Below are 19,136 nucleotides of genomic sequence, written 5' to 3' on the forward strand. Positions count from 1 at the left end.
CTCTTTTCCCTTCGTCCTTTTGCCTGTTTTTTCACTCTCCTCTCTCTCTCTCTCTTTGTGCCCATTTCTTCACTATCCGCGCTCTCTCTTTGTGCCCATTTTCACTCTCCACTCTCTCTTTGTGCCTCTTTGTGTCCATTCTCCGCTCTCCCTCTTTGTGTTTCTTTTTCCCATTTTCATAGTGCCCACTTTTCCTTTGTGCTCATTCTCCTCTGGTTCCTCCAGCACTTTCCTGCCTCCCCACACTCCTTATCTGCACTCAATCATGTGCCTTCTCCAATCTTTTGTGTGCCACCCTTCATTAGCCCCACCCTCTCCCCCATGCCCCATCTCCCAGGACCTACTTAATGGTGGCCGCTGCAAAACCCTATCGACCATGTGCCCAGACCCCAGCGTCCACTTACCTGGACTGGTCCTCCGACAAGTCTAAGGCATTTTCAGACCCGGCCTCGCTGCCCCTTCTCATTCTTGTGTTCCTTCTTGTCTCTCACTTTCCTCTGACCTGTCACTCTTGTGCCATTCTCCTTGTCGTTTTTAATTTCTCGCTCACTTCTTTGCCTTTGTCCTTGTGTCTGTTTTTTCACCCTCCACTCTTTCTCTTTGTGCCTCTTGGTGCTTGTTTTTTCGCTCCCAACTCTCTCTATTTGGGTCAGTTTTTTCAAATCTCAACTCTCTCTCATCGTGTTCCTCTTGTGCTTTCCTGCCTCCTACACTTTCCCACCTGCCCTGCTCTTTATCTGCACCTCCCCGTGTGTCTTCTCCTGCTTCTTCTGCCCTGACACTACCTAGCCCCGCCCTCCACCCCTAGCAGTCTGCTCTTCCAGGATCTATTTCATGGCTGCTGCTGCACGACTGCGAAGTGGACACACCATAGATGTGCTGAAGGCACTCCAAATGCAAGCTCTTCTGCATCTGTCCACACTTGGACAGCCTCTCTCGACACAGACCCTGGTTTAACAGAATGCCACCACCACACATGCATGCTCTCATCACCAGTCGCTGCCACAACAGCTACTTCTGCACCTCACTTTGATCCATGGTAAGGCCTTTTTCATCCAGTCACTGTCACTTTACCTGCACCAACATGGCAACCCCACAGACCACACATGCATTGTCCCATTTGGCGTGCATGCTCCTGAACACTACATCTCTCAGCTAACATGCCACTGAGATCTAGGACACCATCCACGTGCAGGCCCCAGACATCCTCTTCCTGTCAGAGACCTAGCTAAACCACACATTGGCATCCATCACCGCCACAACCATTCCAGCAGGCTAAAAGATCTCCTGCCAGGACAGATCAAACAAGCCAAGAGGAGGACTTGCCATCATCCACAAGGACTCAATTACCTGCACACCTCCAACGATGAGAACACAAACTTCATGGAACATATGCACCTCCGACTACAGGCTGGCAACCACACCACCATCAAAGGCATCTTAGCCTAACGGCCCCCCGGACCAATGCACCACTTCCACAAATCTCCTCACGCTCCTTCTCTGCATCTCTGTCTTGTGCCTTCTCCATCCTCCTTTACTCCGCACTTCATTGCTTTCATTACCATCAGCTCGAATGACTTCATCTTACTTGGCGACCTCAAGTTCCATATCGACGACCACTGTCTTACTCGAAAACCTTGAGATCCTAGGGCTCACCCAGGTAGTCCAAGGTCCTACCCACAACACAGAACACACCCTTGACCCCATCTTCACAGCCAGCAACAAAATCAAGATCAGCCATCTCACTCCACTCACCTGGACTGACCACTTCATCATCCACTTCTTCATCGGCGCACCCCAACCCCTTATAGCCAAGACTACTAACATCCATAGGCATTGCTGGAACAAGACAAAGGATACAGACTGCACGAACACCCTCAATGCACACCAACCAAACCTCACCAGCAACCTGCATGTCGACATCAAAACTTTCAACAACTGGATCACTACTGGTGCAAACACACTTGCCCCCCCCAAGACATAAGAACTCTTCAACCAGTTGCCCATTACCACCAAATGGGACAACAGATCACTAACTGGAATCTTCTCACCCCAGAAGACACCATGAAATCATGAGGACAATCTACTCCAGGGCCTCAACCGACCCCTGCTCTCACCATTACTACAACCAAGGAGGAACGCTGATCAGCTCCCACCTCACCACCATTAACACCTCCATCCAGAGTAGAACTTTCCCGGGCAACTAGAAACATGCAAAAATCACAGCTCTACTGGAAAAACCAACAGCTGACCCAAAAGATCTCTGCAACTACAGACCCATCAAACTCTGGCACTTCCCATCCATTGTGGAGAAAGCTATCAACAAACAACTCTCCAACCATCTTGAACAACACCACCTACTAGACATCCTGCAGTCTGCATTCCTCAGGAATTCCTCAGGAATCAGAGCATAGAACTCTCCTTCGGCACAGCAATGGCTAACATCAACACCATCAAGGACAATGGGGAAACTGAAGCATTCATATTACTTGACCTCTCCGCAGCCTTCAACAGCGTCTACCACAGCACCCTCATCACAAGACTCCTCAACACATGAGTACATGGACATCCCCTGGGATAGCTTGCATCCTTTCTCTCCAATGGGACCCAGCAAGGCAGGCTCTTGGCCCTACACTTCCAAACTCAAGAACCTCATCTGCGGGCCCTCAAAAATCATTGCTGAGCCCCATCTACTTCAACGTCTACATGGCGCTGCTCACCCATGTTATATGATCCCACAGAATTAACGTTGTCTCCTATGCAGACGACACCCAGCTCATCTTCTCCCTCACAAAAAATAACCACACCACCAGGACCCACTTCATCAACTGCCTCTCAAACATAGCAAACTGGATGAAACAGACCTGCCTTAAACTCAACACACATAAAACAGAGGTCCTGGTCTTCTGGAACAAGAGCACTCCTTAGGACTTCTCCTGGTGGCCAACAGAACTGGGACCCCACTGACCACACCAAAAAACCTCACCATCATCTGGAACGACAGACTCACAATGACTGACCATCCCGCCTCCTGCTTCTTCATCCTACGTATGCACCACAAAATATTCCAATGGTTTCCCACTGACATCAGATACACAGTCACCCAGGTCCTCATCACCAGCAGACTAGATAACAGCAACACATTCTATGCCGGCATTATAAAGCAACTCATACAAAGACTCCAAACCACCCAGGAATCCGCCTCCAGACTCATCCTGAACATTCCAGGCAGAACACACATCATGCCCTGCCTCAGAGAGCTACACCGGAGAAGCAATAGCAATTTAAACTGCTCACCCACACATAAAAAGGCCTTTGCAAAGTCGGACCTGCCTACCTCAACCACGGCCTCAACTTCCACCAACACACCAGGCAATTGCGCTTAGCCACACTCAGGCTTGCGCAAATACCCTGCATCCAAAAGAGCAAATCAGAGAGACGCTCCTTCTCCTATATCACCTCCAGAAACTGGAACAACCTTCTACACCACATCAGGACCTTCCAATCACTACTTGAGCTTCACAAGAAGCTGAAAACCTGGCTATTCTACTAGGAGCCCGACCAGCTTACTCATCTTCTCCAGCACCTGGATACCCCTCGGGTGATAAGCATGCTATACAAATCCCTATAACATACATAACATAACATTACATTACATGACATAACATAGTGGCATGTCCTCTGCAGGCAAATAATGCATATGCAGCTTGACCTAAAGGAGCAGCTGGAGTGAAGATGGAACTATCAATAGGTTAAGTTGGACACTTTTCTGCACCAAAAATGGCTGCTTTTTACCAGCCAACTGAAGGGGCCCTTTTACTTAATTGAATTAGGGCGCATAGCTCTATCCAGATTACTGTGCACATCCTAAGGCGAATTTTGTTCTATGAAAGCCAGGCCATGAGTAGTGAAAAGCTGCTTTTACAGCACATTTTCCCGGACCGCTTGATGTTCAACATCATTGGCACGGCTCTCTCTCCTTTCAGAGCTCCACTGAACTGCACTATTCTGAACCTGGATTATCAAAAGGGAATATGAATGGCTTCACTCGTAGAGACAAGCTCTGATTTCACTGGGCTCACAAATCACCGTAAATACTTAACTAAATATGACTGGCAGCAGATACTGGGCCACATCTGTTCAGCGCTCTGCCCAGCCTGCAGTGTTAGGAAACACAGCAGATCGCTGGCAAAAGCAATGCAAGCACTGTGGTTTTAGCCGACCAAAGTAAATAAAAATAAAAAACACACAAGGGAGGCAGGACAAGTCGCTTTTTGTTTGATATACGGAGTGCAAATGTGCGCATGTAGTCAGATGTCCTCCCATGAGATGCATTGTTTGAATAATGTCCTCAGTAAATCCCATGTCTTAATTAATGGAGTGAACAGCAGCAGTTTTGTGAAGACTCCAATCCCAAATTATTTCGCACATATTCGTTGTTTGTTAGAAAAACTTGAAAGTGCATTTTACTGGCCATATAGCTAACGCGGCCCTCTTTTCTATTTCTAAAGCCATAAAAGATTCATTTCAATTAAAACTTACCTCTTCCCGGTGTAAATTCAAATCGAATGTCATTAAGTTCCTTTCTCGAGTTCCTGAAACGATTGAACGCAAACATTAAAACCTAATGAAGTATGGCTTATTATGGCTAAATGTGCTCAACTTTTAAACATGTTGCAGTAAAAATATGTAACTAGCATTTTATGATATGGTCTGTGGGGCTGTATTCTGAATAGATAAAATCATAAACAAAAGGACGTTACAGATGCATTAATAGCGAGCTTTAAAAGACAGGAAGGGCCAGTATTGTAAAGGCAATGTCGTTATATTTTAATTAACACACAGAAGAGGGCGTCCATTTTCTATTTTTTTTCTCGCTTCGTGATGTACAAACATAAATGCAAATTGCATTCAAAATCTGTTCACAAAATTAGATTGCAGCATCACGCTCAATATTTTATATCTACGATATAATCTGATTTTAGCAAAACTGTGTGCATGGATTAAACTCGTAAAATTCGTAACAAACATGTTTGTGCATATAGGTCACTTAATCCTGATTATCATTTCTTGTTCTACATATGCAGTCTTAATTTATATCCTGCTATAAATTTACATTCACATGCACGGTCAATGTGCAGCTGGACGAACAGGGTTTCTGGCACGCATAAAAAGGCAATACAAATAATCTAAGGGTCCTGTGTCGACTAGAAAATACAGCAACAGTACTAGAATTGTGCTAGAAACATCAACAATCTTAAGGCCAGACACAGAACTCAGTGCTTTATTTCTCTCTCTCTCTCTCTCTCTCTCTATATATATATATATATATGTATGTATGTATATATATATATATATATATATACATATATATATATATATATATATATATATATATATATATGTCTGTACACATGTAGGGGCCCAATCAGTGCTGAAATCGGAAAATTCGTGGTCAAGGTGTGGCAGACAGAAAGGGGGTTGGATTCCGGAGGGAAGGGGGTCATGAAAACCGGAGTCTGACAGTGGACCTGCTTATTTATTTATTTAAAAAATCTACCACAAAGAAATTGGCAAGAAAGGCACGAGGCAGTAAGTCTGTCCTGACTTACTTAGTGGATCACTAAAGATTTTTTTTTTTTTTTAAATATAGGATTCAGGCACCAACTGCAGAGATCTTTGTGTGTACGGCAATTTTCAGGGAACAATAATAAAGGTAAGACAACTTTGGTGGTAAAGCCTTTGCTGGAGAGAGATGGGATATGCGTAGTCACATTTTTGACTCATAATGTCGCACAGAGGGTTAATGTGCCTGCTGTAAAGCGCAACGTGTAACACTCTGCGATAGCTCAGTGGGTTACTGCTTTTGCTCAGAGATACTTTTGTTATTTGCGACTCATGTTACAATCCATCTAACATACTACAGTGAGATACTAACCTGCCTCAAGGAACTGCATGTAAACTGCAAGGTAGAGGGTCAAAATCTCATTGTGTGTTTTTCGTTCGAAAGAAAAGAAATACCACATAAGGGAATAGTGTGACCACACCTTAACACTGTGGGAAGTCTCAAAAGGATGCCCCCTAAAATTAAAAATGCCAGTTTTGACACAGGATTTGCAGACTCCGGGATAGGTTTGCGCCGACTGGTCCAGGCTCTTAGATTCACAGCTCATGGCTAGGGGGCACAAGCTTCATGAGAAATGGGTCAGAAATCCATTGCAAGCTGCATTGACATGCTTGCCATAGGCAGATTCTGCAAAACTGAATTTGCAAATCCTATGGCAAGATCTACAAGAACCCCTCCCCCTGGAGGGTTGGATACCTTAGGAGTAACAAATAAGTATTAAAAGGAATTTTGAGGCTTGGAAAAAGGTTTATTTTGACAGGTCAAAATGTCAGTTTTACAACTGCACTACAGGCTGCAGTGGCAGACCTGAGACATGTTTTACAGTGTTACGTTAGTGGATGGCATAATGAGTGGTGCAGTCTACTTGTAGCATTTAATTTACAGGCCCTGGGTGAATTTAGTACCATTTATAGGGACCTATAATTGAATTAATTGTGGCAATTAGGTGTATACTAATTTTATCATGTTTGAACGGGAGAGAACAAACACTTTAACACTGTTTAGAAGGAGTAAAGGGTGCAGAGCCATAAAACCAAAAAAAAAACAAGTCAGCAAAAGACAGGGTAGTGAAGGCAAAAAGCTGGGTGAATAACACACAAAAAATGATAATTGCCAACAAACAGCATAACTGTAGGCATCAACAGGAAGATGTAAAGAACCCTAGTTAACAGAAGTTTTTGTTACTGATCGTACTTTAGAAACCACTCAAATTTGGCCATTATGGTTAGGTTAACTAACTATAATTCATGCCTGTCATGCATTGCTTATGACCTTAAGTGACATCATTCAAGACATGTTACATGACATAATTGATGACATCATTATAAATCTCAAATTATTTCTGTGATGACATCACTGATGACATCATCCATGATACTGCTGTTGACATTAGACTTAAATCACAGATTTAAACAAAAATATAAAAAAGGGCCAATGGGTTTATGTGCTGTTGATATTAACCTAACACATACAGCCCTTACAAAGAAAGGGTAGGGGGAAGGAGAGACAGGTTTTTGGGCCAGATATGTTTGCACTCTCTCCCTTGTAAATATCATTAGCAACAGAAGTTTCCAGGAACAGGGTAGTAGCCCATATATAACGGATCCAGGGGTTACCAACCTGAAAGCCATACAAGGGACACATTTGCCATTTGTGACATTGCCATTGAAATTAACCCTTTAATTGCTTTGGCTTTTCCACCCCAGTGCTGAGCCCTTTTTTGGCTATGTGGGGTACTTTGCGCTACACCCTTTCCACATAAGGTATCTGTGCCAAATTTGCATCTGTTTTTCCCAGCCTCATAGGGATCCTAAGGGTACCCAGAGTATACCATGGAGGGAACTGAGAAAATAGCTAAAATATATTTCCCATTTTCAGAAAAAATAGAAAAACATGTTGCACAAGGAAGTGTCTGCTTCTTTTCCCCAAACTTGGCATCAACTAAAGGCAAAGCGGAATAAATAAACATTTTTGATACCACAGTTGTGGCATTTTTTTTAAGAGGAAGACTATTATTTATTTATTTATTTTTTTAACCTACTTCCAGTTTGTGATGGAAATAGGTGTGAAACTCATGGACGATCTTGGAGTGCTACTATAGCAACACAAGAAAATGACGGACGGAGTGCTGAAACTTTTCAAACACTCGCCTCTAGTCACAGATCTGGGTTTATTCCATTGTTCGCTTGCCCACCATGCCACCCCAGTTTGGACCCAGCCATATGCAAATCAGTCTTGATCCTGTTCCCCATGAGAACAGTCCAGCCCAAACTGCCAGGCCAGGTCCTCCCCGCACTGGAAACAAGCATCCTGGGACCAGTTTCAGGGTATTACCATTCATCAGCCAGGCTAGCTTCAATTCAGTGGCAAAGTGAGCACAGGACCCACGTTTGGGCATACCCTTTCCACTTACGGCAACTTTAGCAACACAAAAGGATGATGGACAGAGTGCTGAAACTTTTCACTCACCCCAGTCACAGATCTGGGTTTAATCCATCCTCCTTTTGCTCAAGGTGCCACCCCAGTTTAGACCCAGCCATATGCAAATCAATCTTGACCCTGTTCCCCATGGGAACAGTCCAGCCGAAACTGCCAGGCGAGGTCCTCCCTGGACCGGAAACTAGCATCCTGAGACCGGTTTCAGAGTATCTCACCTTCATCAGCCAGGCTAGCTTGAACCAAGTGGCACAGTGAGCACGGGACCCAATGTCTGGGCCTACTTTTCCCACTTACAAATCCTTAGGGAAAAATGAATGGGGGAAAAAGCGTTTTTAAAACACCCCTTTTTCTGGGCCCCCACTTGAAGGATCATCCCAAAACTTTCCAGACAGCAGCTGAAGTGAGCATCATATTTTCTTGAAAAATGTTGTGAAGATTCATCAAACAGCACCACAGTTATTAGCAAAAGGTCCTACCTATAACTACCTAGTGGCAATCGCTGAAAAAAACAAATGTTACAGGGACGTTATAGTTAGGAAATAGAATTTTAAAAACCTTAGAAATTCACTAAAAAATAAAAGGTTACAGGGACATTATAGTTAGGTTCAGATTTTACACACGCAAAACCGTAGAAATTCCACTGACAGAAACAGACCCTGTGGCAAACCCATACTGCGCACAGCCAAAGGCTGAAGGACATGTGCAGCAGTGGCTGGATTAACGTATAGTAATTAAAATTACTTTACCATAGAAATTAACAGAAAAAAACAAAGGTTACAGAGACGTTATAGTTTTGAATTTGCTTGTACAAAACCATAGAAATTCAGCAGCCCTAAGGTAACTATAACTAGTGCATTCGCCATGCACAGCTAATTACTCCACATATTATATCATTGATGACATTGTCTATAGCATCTTTGATATTATCACTGCAACATTTGCAATAAAATATTGGTAAGAAAACTGTGCATGGCCGAGAAATAGGAGGATCTCAAAACGCTTTTTATTCCAGGCAATTTCCATAGGGGCTTTTGGACACAATAAGAGCTCGAACTGCAGGACTGAATTACACCAAATTTTGCAAAAAGCTAGCTTTTGGTCCAGAAAGATTCTTTTTTTATGATTTGGTGTAAATTAATTCAGTAGTTTTAGAGTTATTAAAAGAAAAATAAATATAGATATCTTGGGACAAAGGATCCTTCGCGGATTTCACAGACCTCATTCTGAGATCTGATTTGGCTGCCAGCACTTCAACCAGGAAGTGTTGGCAGACATTTTTGGACTCGAGCCCTAAAACAAAGTAAAAAATAAAGAAAAGGGAGCACACGCAGTAGGAGCACCCTGACCCCCTAGGCCTGATGCTGGGGTCCCCGAGAGACCCCGCCTGGGCCAAAAAGCCTTTTTTTGCAAAAGATTTGCAGCAAAAGGATCTTCAAATCTGTGCAATTTTTTTAACAAAAACCACGGTCTCTCACGCTTGTTTGAATTTGAGCCCCCAGGAGGGCCCGGTCCTGAGGGCATATGTAAAGTTGTATAATGGGGAGGGGGCTCATGTGCCTCCCGCCCCATGGCCAATATGTGCCCATGGGGGCCCAGTGACCACCACCTTCCCGAGGCCAGTCCACAATGGAAATATAAGAAGAGGGCTGCGAGGCCCCCTCCGTATGCCTTTTTAGGCCCCAGAGACAGCCACCTACCTGAAGCTTTAGATTAAAAAACAGAGGTGGAGCGATCAGACCCTCCTCCTCTCTAATAAATTGCCAAGAGGACCACCACCTCCCTGGGGCGAAAACAATTTTCAAAGGGGGACTAGTTGGCTTTTGCCATCCTGGGGGATAACTGGGGTGAGCAACCCCATCCACTCTCCAAGGGGGGAGAAAGACTAACGAGGCCTGGGTTGGAGGGAGCACTGGCCATGTCCAGGCACAGAGGGGCTGCTCCCTGCCCCCAATCATCATCTCTGGTATCTAGTGGGTTAATCCCTGCTTGGTAATCACCCTCCTGTGGTAATTCCCAAGGGAGGATCCACTAGGGACACATGTCATCAGAAAGAGAAGATTCTCCCTTTCCAGTTTTATCTCCCTCATACAAATTAAAACTGAGATATGCCCCTAAGCACCAATTCAGTGAAAGTAAAACAAGCAGGTCAGCTCAGTTCACTTTCAATTTTCAATGAAATAACATCAGCATGTCTTGCATTCTGATAGTCATTTCATAAAAAAATCAAAAATGTGGGCTACTTCATTACGTCTAGCATGTTTGGACCACCTTTAGCGGTCGCTCACAGACAGGGTGATTCCTACTCAACTCAAGCACAACTCTGAGTAGGAGCTTGTCAGTCATGGGACCAATATGTTTTACAAATACAAAGGTGTGAGTAGGTGGACTGGTTAGGTTTTTTCCAGCATGCCTGCAGCCTTGTTTTCTTATCGAGACTCCTCAAAACCTGCCTTTTCACCAACTAGCTGAGGTACATGGGAACAGGCCTGTTAGTGGTTGCTCACACAGCGCGGGGAAGCCTCATGGTAGCCATGCGCTCTAACAATCCACATAAGATAAGACAATATAGTTGGACTGCCTCACTATAAAATTAATAGGTGAATTGGATATAGACTTTGTGTAAGACAAGTATTTGCCAAAGGGGTCTGTCTCCACCAGCTGGTGTGTTGGCAATTAGAAGTCTTGGTGGGGGGGAGAGAGACCTTGATCACAGGAGGTTCTAGTCAATACACATTGGAATGTTCCAAGATCACATGTGCTGTGTGATTCCTTTGTTGGAAAATGGGTTTTAAATTGATGTGTTAATGCTTACCAGTTATTGTAGTGTATGGATGTATGTGTCAACGAATGACCCTTTTGTAGTCCTGAAAAGGCCAGTATCTAAAGGCCAAAACGCATTGACATTCAAGTACAGGAGCAGTGCCACCTACTGACAAAGCAAACAAGGATAGAACCATTGTTTGGGAGACAGATATACCTCTGTGGCTATGGTAGTGTGGCTATGCTTCCCATAGGTTGTATCACATTATAAGAGAAAGTCGACACCTGACAATGTAATGCAACTACAAGGAGGATAGGGTGTATGGACATTTGAGAAAATGTATTAATGATTTGTATAGGATGAATTATTAAAAAGTCTGTGGATGTAATCAACACACACTTGTGATTTCGTGTCCAGTATTTAATATGTTATGATGGTTGTTGGTGAAGATGTATGTGCGTTATCAAGGTAAATAATGTAGCATCCAATACAATAATATTATTGTAGCGATACGTTTACTTGGTTAATTTATCCCCAAAGAGAACCCCTTTTAAAAGTATGAAGTTAAGCCCAGGTTCTTTTAGGGTCATAAGAGCTACCCCTTTTGTTTGGTATGTTTTTGAATGATGTGCAGGCAAGTTAGGAGCAGGGATGGGTTAAATTTCTATGTACGTTTGAACAAAGAAATATTTTCCATGTTGTTTTACCAGAGGAGCAGATATAGAAGTATAAGCACAGTGAGGGGAATGACAATGTAAATGTCTCAACTGTAATTACTTTAAGGTAAAAACATTGAATCGGCCCCTGGAACTGCTCCTCAAAGTAACGTCCCCAGCAGGATATTGTGTGTGTGGCACCTGCATGAAGGGTCCACTTGGCACTGTAGCACGCAGGAACCACACGCTGCTCCCCTGCTAAAAGATTTGCTTTCATTTACTGTCAGAGGCTGAGCAGTATTGGTAACTTATTGCATTTACCATTGGGATACTTATACTGCTTAGCCTCCACAGTGATTGATAACCCACCAGTATTCCTCCTTCCAAGTATTTCTATACTACATGTAGTGACAAACACTTGACCAGCAGAGTATTCAGACTTTTGTTTAATCGAAGAAGGCAGGAAGATACATACCCAGCGGAAACAATCAGAATTGTCTTACGTTCTGTGTCTGCTTATCACAACTTAGAGAAATGCCCACCCTAGTTAGGAGTGTTGTATGATACAACCACGAAGGCCTAAAATACGCATGCCTCAACAACGCGTCTGAACTACGACCGCATCTTTACCACGCATGCCTTTACAATGAATTTTGTTGTAAAAGCATGTTTTCTAAAGGAATATGCATGGTAAATTGGACACCACAGCCCCCGCCCTTTGCTCTAATACCTTATGGCCTGATACCCCAGCCCTGCAAACTACTCCTCCCCAGCCCTTAAAGCTACCCCTTTCCCTCCCCATCAGCTATGACGCCTATAACCCTGCCCCCTGCAAATAAATCCCCCAAACCCAGCCCTCCCATTGTGTGCCCTAAAACCGACCCCTACTGCTGGAAACTGCCCCTTCCCCTGCCCTGAGCCCTCCAACCCCACCCTGCCCTTTAAACGACCCTGCTCTCGCCCCACCCTGATCTCTAAAACGGACCCCTGTCAGAAAACAACCCCAACCCCCTTGCTCTGAGCCGTAAAACTTCCCCCAAAAACTGCCCCTACCCCCCTGCCCTGAGCCATCTGACCCCACACTGTCCTCAAAATTACCCCACCCCCCAAACCACCCCCACTTACCAGCCCCCATCCGGAGCTTCCTTCTTGTTCCTATCCCCGCTGTTCATCACACCATGCATGTGCCTTAACCACGCATATGTGTAGTGCCTCAACTGTGCATATGCGTGGTTAAGGTACATGCTTGGTTCAGGCAAGCATGGTTCTGCTTGTGTAGTAACTGCACACGTGGCTTGCCTGTGTTGAAAAAGCAGTTTCCCCCGTTCTGAGGTATGTGGAGCTCGCTTTGTATGTGTATGTAAAACTTCTGGTGAGGTATCTAATCTGATGCTCAATAGTACATTATTATCTGTGGCTGTTTAGTGTCTAGGCGCTAATTGAATTTTTAATTGTGTATATTAACCAAATGCATTCCAGGTCAGCGGGAAGAGCCACTGGCTATGCTGAGTGTTAGAAATGAGGTCTTTGGTTGGCAATCAGGTTACCCCCTGTCCAAGCAAGGACCCTCACTCTGGTCAGGGTAAAGGAGAATCACCCACAGCTAACTCTCGCTCACTCCCTTGGTAGCTTGGCACGAGCAGGCAGGCTTAACCTTCAGAGTGCAAGTAAAACACTATTAGTGTTGAAAAGTACCTAGGTGGCATCAAAATAACATGCACGGGCGAGTGTGCGTTGAAAAAGGTAAGCGGTGAGTCAATTTCTCACCCGCAAGCGACACCGTGAGTCGTTTCTCCTTCTCCGGTCTGGTCAGTGTGCATCGTTTTTCCTCCCCACAGGGGAGCAATGCATCGATCCGGGCAGCACTCAGATCCGTGCAGGTGTTGAGTTGTTTTCCGTGCCCAGCAAGGTTTGCGTCAAAAATCCTGCCGTACGGTATCAGCAAAACCGTGCAATGTGGGTTGCAACGTTATCAGCCTCCGCCGTTCTTCCAGCTACGTGCGTCGATTTTCCAGCCGCGATGCTAGTGGAGCATCGATTTCTGCCGCAAAGCCGGTGTCGTTTTTCAGCCACCTCTTGGAAGGTGTGTCGATATTTTCCCCACATGGCGGTCTATGCGTGGATTTTCAGTCTTGGCCTGCCAGCTTCACCTTTCAAGGCCCCAGGACTTAGATAGGGCACCACTTGGCTGCACAGGAGTCTCAGTAGAGAGTCCAGGTGCTGGCAGGAGAAGTCTTTGATGACCCTGAGACTTCAACAACAGGAGGCAAGCTCACGACAAGCCCTTGGAGATTTCTTCACAAGCAGGAAGGCAACACAAAGTCCAGTCTTTGTTCCCTTGCACAGGTAGAAGCAGCAACTTCAGGATAGCTCCACAAAGCACAGTCTCAGGCAGAGCAGCACTTCTCCTCAGCTCTTCAGCTCTTCTCCAGGCAAAGGCTCCTATTGATTTCCAGAAGTGATCTAAATGCTGTGGTTTTGGGTGCCCTTCTTATAACCATATTGCCCTTTGAAGTAAGCTAACTTCAAAGGAAAGTGTCTCTTGTTTGTGAAATCCTGCCTTGCCCAGGCCAGGCCCCAGACACACACCAGGGGGTTGGAGACTGCATTGTGTGAGGGCAGGCACAGCCCTTTCAGGTGTAAGTGACCACTCCTCCCCTCCCTCCTAGCACAGATGTCTCATCAGGATATGCAGGCTACACCTCAGCTCCCTTTGTGTCACTGTCTAGAGAGAGGTGCAAACAGCCCAACTGTCAAACTGACCCAGACAGGGAATCCACAAACAGGCAGAGTCACAGAATGGTTTAAGTAGGAAAATGCCAACTTTCTAAAAGTGGTATTTTCAAACACACAATCTTAAAACCAACTTTACTAAAAGGTGTATTTTCAGATTGTGAGCTCAGAGAACCCAAACTCCATATGTCTATCTGCTCCCAAAGGGAATCTGCGCTTTAATCATTTTTAAAGGTAGCCCCCAAGTTAACCTAGGAGAGAGATAGGTCTTGCAACAGTGAAAACCAAATTTGGCAGTATTTCATTGTCAGGACATATAAAACACATTAGTATATGTCCTACCTTAAACATGCACTGCACCCTGCCCATGGGGCTACCTAGGGCCTACCTTAGGGGTGTCTTACATGTAAGAAAAGGGAAGGATAAGGCCTGGCAAGTGAGTACACTTGCCAAGTCGAATTGGCAGTTTAAAACTGCACACACAGACACTGCAGTGGCAGGTCTGAGTCATGTTTACAGGGCTACTCATGTGGGTGGCACAACCAGGGCTGCAGGCCCACTAGTAGCATTTGATTTACAGGCCCTGGGCACCTCTAGTGCACTGTATTAGGTACTTACCAGTAAATCAAATATGCCAATCATGGAAAGACAATTACATACACATTTTATGCAGGAGCACTTGTACTTTAGCACTGGATAGCAATGCTAAAGTGCCCAGAGTAACACAAACAGCAAAAACAGAGGCCAGCACACATCAACAACCTGGTATACAGAGGCAAAAAGTTAGGGGAAACCACGCCAAGGATGAAAAGTCTAACACTGAGTAAATTAATTTTTGGACTAATTTCAGATGGATCATGAGTTTTACTTATGATTATCTCAATGCTTTGAGAGGTATCTCCGGTCTCAAACGGGAGAGAAATTTTTCCAGCTTCAATGAAACTGAACAGAGAAGTCTGCCGGAATCTGATGTCTGACCTGTGCAAAATACAGAGTACATAAATTTCAAATTTCCCAAGCACAAACATTCCAGGAAAAAATATGTAAAGCCAAACATACCTGACACTTTAAAATATTATTCTACCATTAACTCCAGGAAGACAAGTGGGGGCCTTCTCACATAACTTTTTTGACAATTTTACTTGCCGCATTTATCCAACTGTTAGTTTGAAAAATGCATTGCACACACATTTTAGAAGCTGCTGCCAACTAGAGGATATTTAAATGGAGTGGCTCTTCTGTTTTCCATGGAACAAATCTGTCTACTCCAAAACTTGGTAGCAGAAGAAACTTTCTGCTGTCCATTAATTTTTTTCTCACAAAGGAAATGGTAAGCAGACTCATATTTCATAGCACATGAAGACGAGTTTCTATGCTCCAGAAACTCAAACCAAGAACCAGTAGCAATATGCCATGCCTAAGATTTCTTACACATGACACTATACATATAAACATTTATAAAGAAAATCAGTGATTTGAAGAAAATAAACTGATAACAGAAAAGTAAGTTATTTGGCACCACTTTCCCAGTGGTGGCTGCCACAAATCTCAAGCAGGCCGGGGACGGGAGGAAAAAAAACAATATACCTGATGAACACCAGCATAGACTCCAGACAATGCTGCTCTCATGCTATACCTAGCATGACCAGTATTGGTCCGAGCTGCTTGGTCTGCCACTCAGACAGTGCACTGGAGACAATGCTGTTTTCCAAGATGGCCGGCCAAACTCACATGCGCACTTAAGTGCACTCACTCCACTCCTCCTCCCCCCTCCCATGGCCCAGCTCTGCCGCTTCCTGGCTGGATCAGCCAGCAGCTGAAAAATAAAACAATAATCAAATTTTGTTTTATTTTTCAGCTGCTGGCTCGTAGCAGGTGGGGAGACACTTCTTCATCACTGCAGGGGAGCCGCCCGGCTCTCTCCCTTGTTAGCTGAACCATTCCAGATTTGTGTAATCCTTTGTAGGCTAGGCACTTGTCCTAATTAGGAATGTGGCAATGGCACTAAGAAGCAACACAAGGAGAGAAAGAGAACAGCAGAAGAAGAATAAAAAAGCAGTGATGTTAATCGCATCCGGGAATGGTACAAATAACAACCTCAATTCTAGAGATTCCTCAACAGGTAAAACCTCCCAGGAGGTAACTACTGGGACTACTAAAACATGCTGATTTTGGTGTGGAAAGCAATCAAATCTGCATTTTATGCCGTGAAGTCACAGTTTATAACGGGTGCCATTTAACAAAATTCTTATTCCAAACTCCATGATATCGTTTATTTAATTGGCGCAATAAATAGCCCCTACACACCAGTGCACCCGTTATCAAGGCGTTGCTATTTGTCAGGTATCAAAAGTTGGAAACGAATAATTACCAGGCAGGACAGTCACCCAATCCACACTATTCCTGCGCCCTTGCGAATACCGCATGTACAGAGCAAATCACTGCTATACTCAACTCAAATGTGAGCCTGTCTTCTGCAAAGACAAAGTCACGTTCCTGGAAATGCATTTTATGGAAAGAAAATCAGCGAGCTAACAACCACAAAGAAATACGCATACACAATAATTACCCCTTTCTCATGATAGTAATGTTCGCCTTTACAAGGAAGAAATCAAGAATGATATCAAAAACAACTTTCACAAATCCATCGAAAATAAAACATTCACACATAAAATGATTAGCCGTGAAAACTGGAGAAGAGATGAACTATGATCAAAGAAATACGTTTTAATGAGTAGAGCATGCAGAGAATGTAAAAAAGTGTGAGTGAGCATTACAAACTTGGGATTACGGAAAGTATAGAAGAAGAAAGTTCGCATGTATATCTTAAACATAACAACCATCCCAAATGCTCCTGAACACCTGATTAGCCTTTCTTGCTAAGAACTGTGATGATAGCAAATGTGGGAGCAAACGTGAATGTGAGGGAAAGGGGGCAATCAGGTGCTGCCAATCCTGTGACCTTGATGTGGGACTCTCAACTTTTTACTAAAAATTTCATATTTCATTCGAATCATGGCATAAAGACATACTTAAAACACAATAATGAATAAAGATAGTGAATTTAGTATCTAGAATTGCAGAAGCACAATCTAACAATAAGTATTATGACATAAAGTATCATCACAACTTACCATCCATTGTATCCTATCATACTCCCTCTTGTACCATCAACAATAGCAACATGGCCTTCCTCAGGGTTAATTCCTAAGGCACATATAAGCCGCATGGTAGGACTAGGAACCAAAAAAAGCCCTGGCAAATTTTGTCAGACCAGCACCCAAACTGTTTGGAGCAAGCAACCACAGCAAGTAGACCCACCCAGTGCGAGCCAGTTCCATATAGTACTAAATAAATGAACATATGAAATATAATTGAACTGTAAACCACCCTCTCCAGTCCCAGGCACAAACTAAGGGCAGTGGCTTAGCAATTGCACAATATGCCCTAGTGCCAGTAAGGAAAATAGGCCCTGGGGTTGTAAAGTACAGCAAAATCCAGGATTTGTTGGGCCTCTCAGGCCTCTAAGCCCTAGTGCCACTGTACCTGCTGAATCACTGATAGCAACACCTCTAAATAGGGGCTCAGAGTTTGGGGAGCTGTTGTGTAGTGGACTATCACAGGACAGCACAAATCTTGGATCAGGCGAGTATTTTGTTTCTACAACATATATATCAATTTCATTCTCCTATGACAGCACTTCACAACATTTCATTCACCAGTCTGTAAAACTAATTAAGTCTCAGGGGCAATATGTAGTAAATAGAGCTGCTCATTACAAGCCGACAATTCTCACTCTTTATGTCAGACTTACAACTGTGATCCAATTGGAAAAAACAAATGTTTTTTAAATTCATTCAGGCAGCTACTGATTTCTAATTGGCATGCACACTTTAAAACCCTTAGTATTGTAATAGGTTTTAAAGTGCGGGTGCCTTATAGGTGGTACATGATAAGGCCAGTCTGGCCTCCAGCACCAAAACAAGCCCCACACATGCACCAAATCCAGTCCCTGCCTTTCCAGCCTCCCAGGGACATGTCCAATACCAAAAAGGGCCAGTCCAGGCCTGATAAGGGGTGCCAAACTTGTGAAAGAGAAAACGTAGTATGAGGTGGTCTAATCAAGTAACCAGAAGACGTCAAAATCAAAACTGACAACATGGTCCCAGATGGGGATTGGGGAGCCACCATGTTGGAAATGGCCTTTCTGCAGGGTCACCCCTAAAGTTTTTGCCTTCCTCCTTCTCTTTTTCTGAACTCATTTTTGCTGGTTTTAGGATTCTGCCCACTTTACCACTGCTAATCAGTGCTAAAGTGCATATGCTCTCTCACTAAAACATGGTGACATTGGTTCATACCCAATTGTCTTATTTAATGTATTTGTTAAGTCCCTAGTCAAGTGCACTACATGTGCCCACCAGGGCCTGTAAATTAAATGCTACTAGTGGGCTGCAGCACAGGTTGTGCCACCCACATCAGTAGCCCTCTAACCATGTCCCAGGCCTGCCATTGCAAGGCCTGTGTGTGCAGTTTAACTGCCACTTCGACTTGGCATTGAAAAGTAATTGCCAAGCCTTAAACTTCCCCTTTTCTACATATAAGTCACCCCTAAGGTAGGCCCTAGGTAACCCATAGGGCAGGGTGCTATGTAGGGAAAAGGCAGGACATGTACCTGTGCAGTTTATATGTCCTGGTAGTGTAAAACTCCTAATTTTGTTTTACACTGCTATGAGGCCTCCTCCTTTCATAAGCTAACATTGGGGCTACCCTCATGTACTGTTTGAGTGGTAGATTCTGATCTGAAAGGAGTAACAAGGTCATATTTAGTATGGCCAGAATGGTAATGCAAAGTCCTGCTGACTGGTGAAGTTGAATTTAATATTACTATTTTAGAAATGCCAGTTTTAGAAAGTGAGCATTT

General features: G+C 44.1%; 1 protein-coding gene across 1 annotated transcript in view; it reads right to left on the bottom strand.

Moving 5' to 3' along the window:
* The window catches only part of STK39 (serine/threonine kinase 39), a 1,706,935-nt gene that overhangs the window by 347,045 nt on the left and 1,340,754 nt on the right, over positions 1 to 19,136 (bottom strand). The window contains exon 15 of the mRNA XM_069225277.1: positions 4,543 to 4,595. Coding sequence (XP_069081378.1) covers positions 4,543 to 4,595 — 53 coding nt within the window. The remainder of the gene's footprint in view (positions 1 to 4,542; positions 4,596 to 19,136) is intronic.

Source organism: Pleurodeles waltl, chromosome 3_1 (genome assembly GCF_031143425.1).
Source record: "Pleurodeles waltl isolate 20211129_DDA chromosome 3_1, aPleWal1.hap1.20221129, whole genome shotgun sequence".
Taxonomy (NCBI): Eukaryota; Metazoa; Chordata; class Amphibia; order Caudata; family Salamandridae; genus Pleurodeles; species Pleurodeles waltl.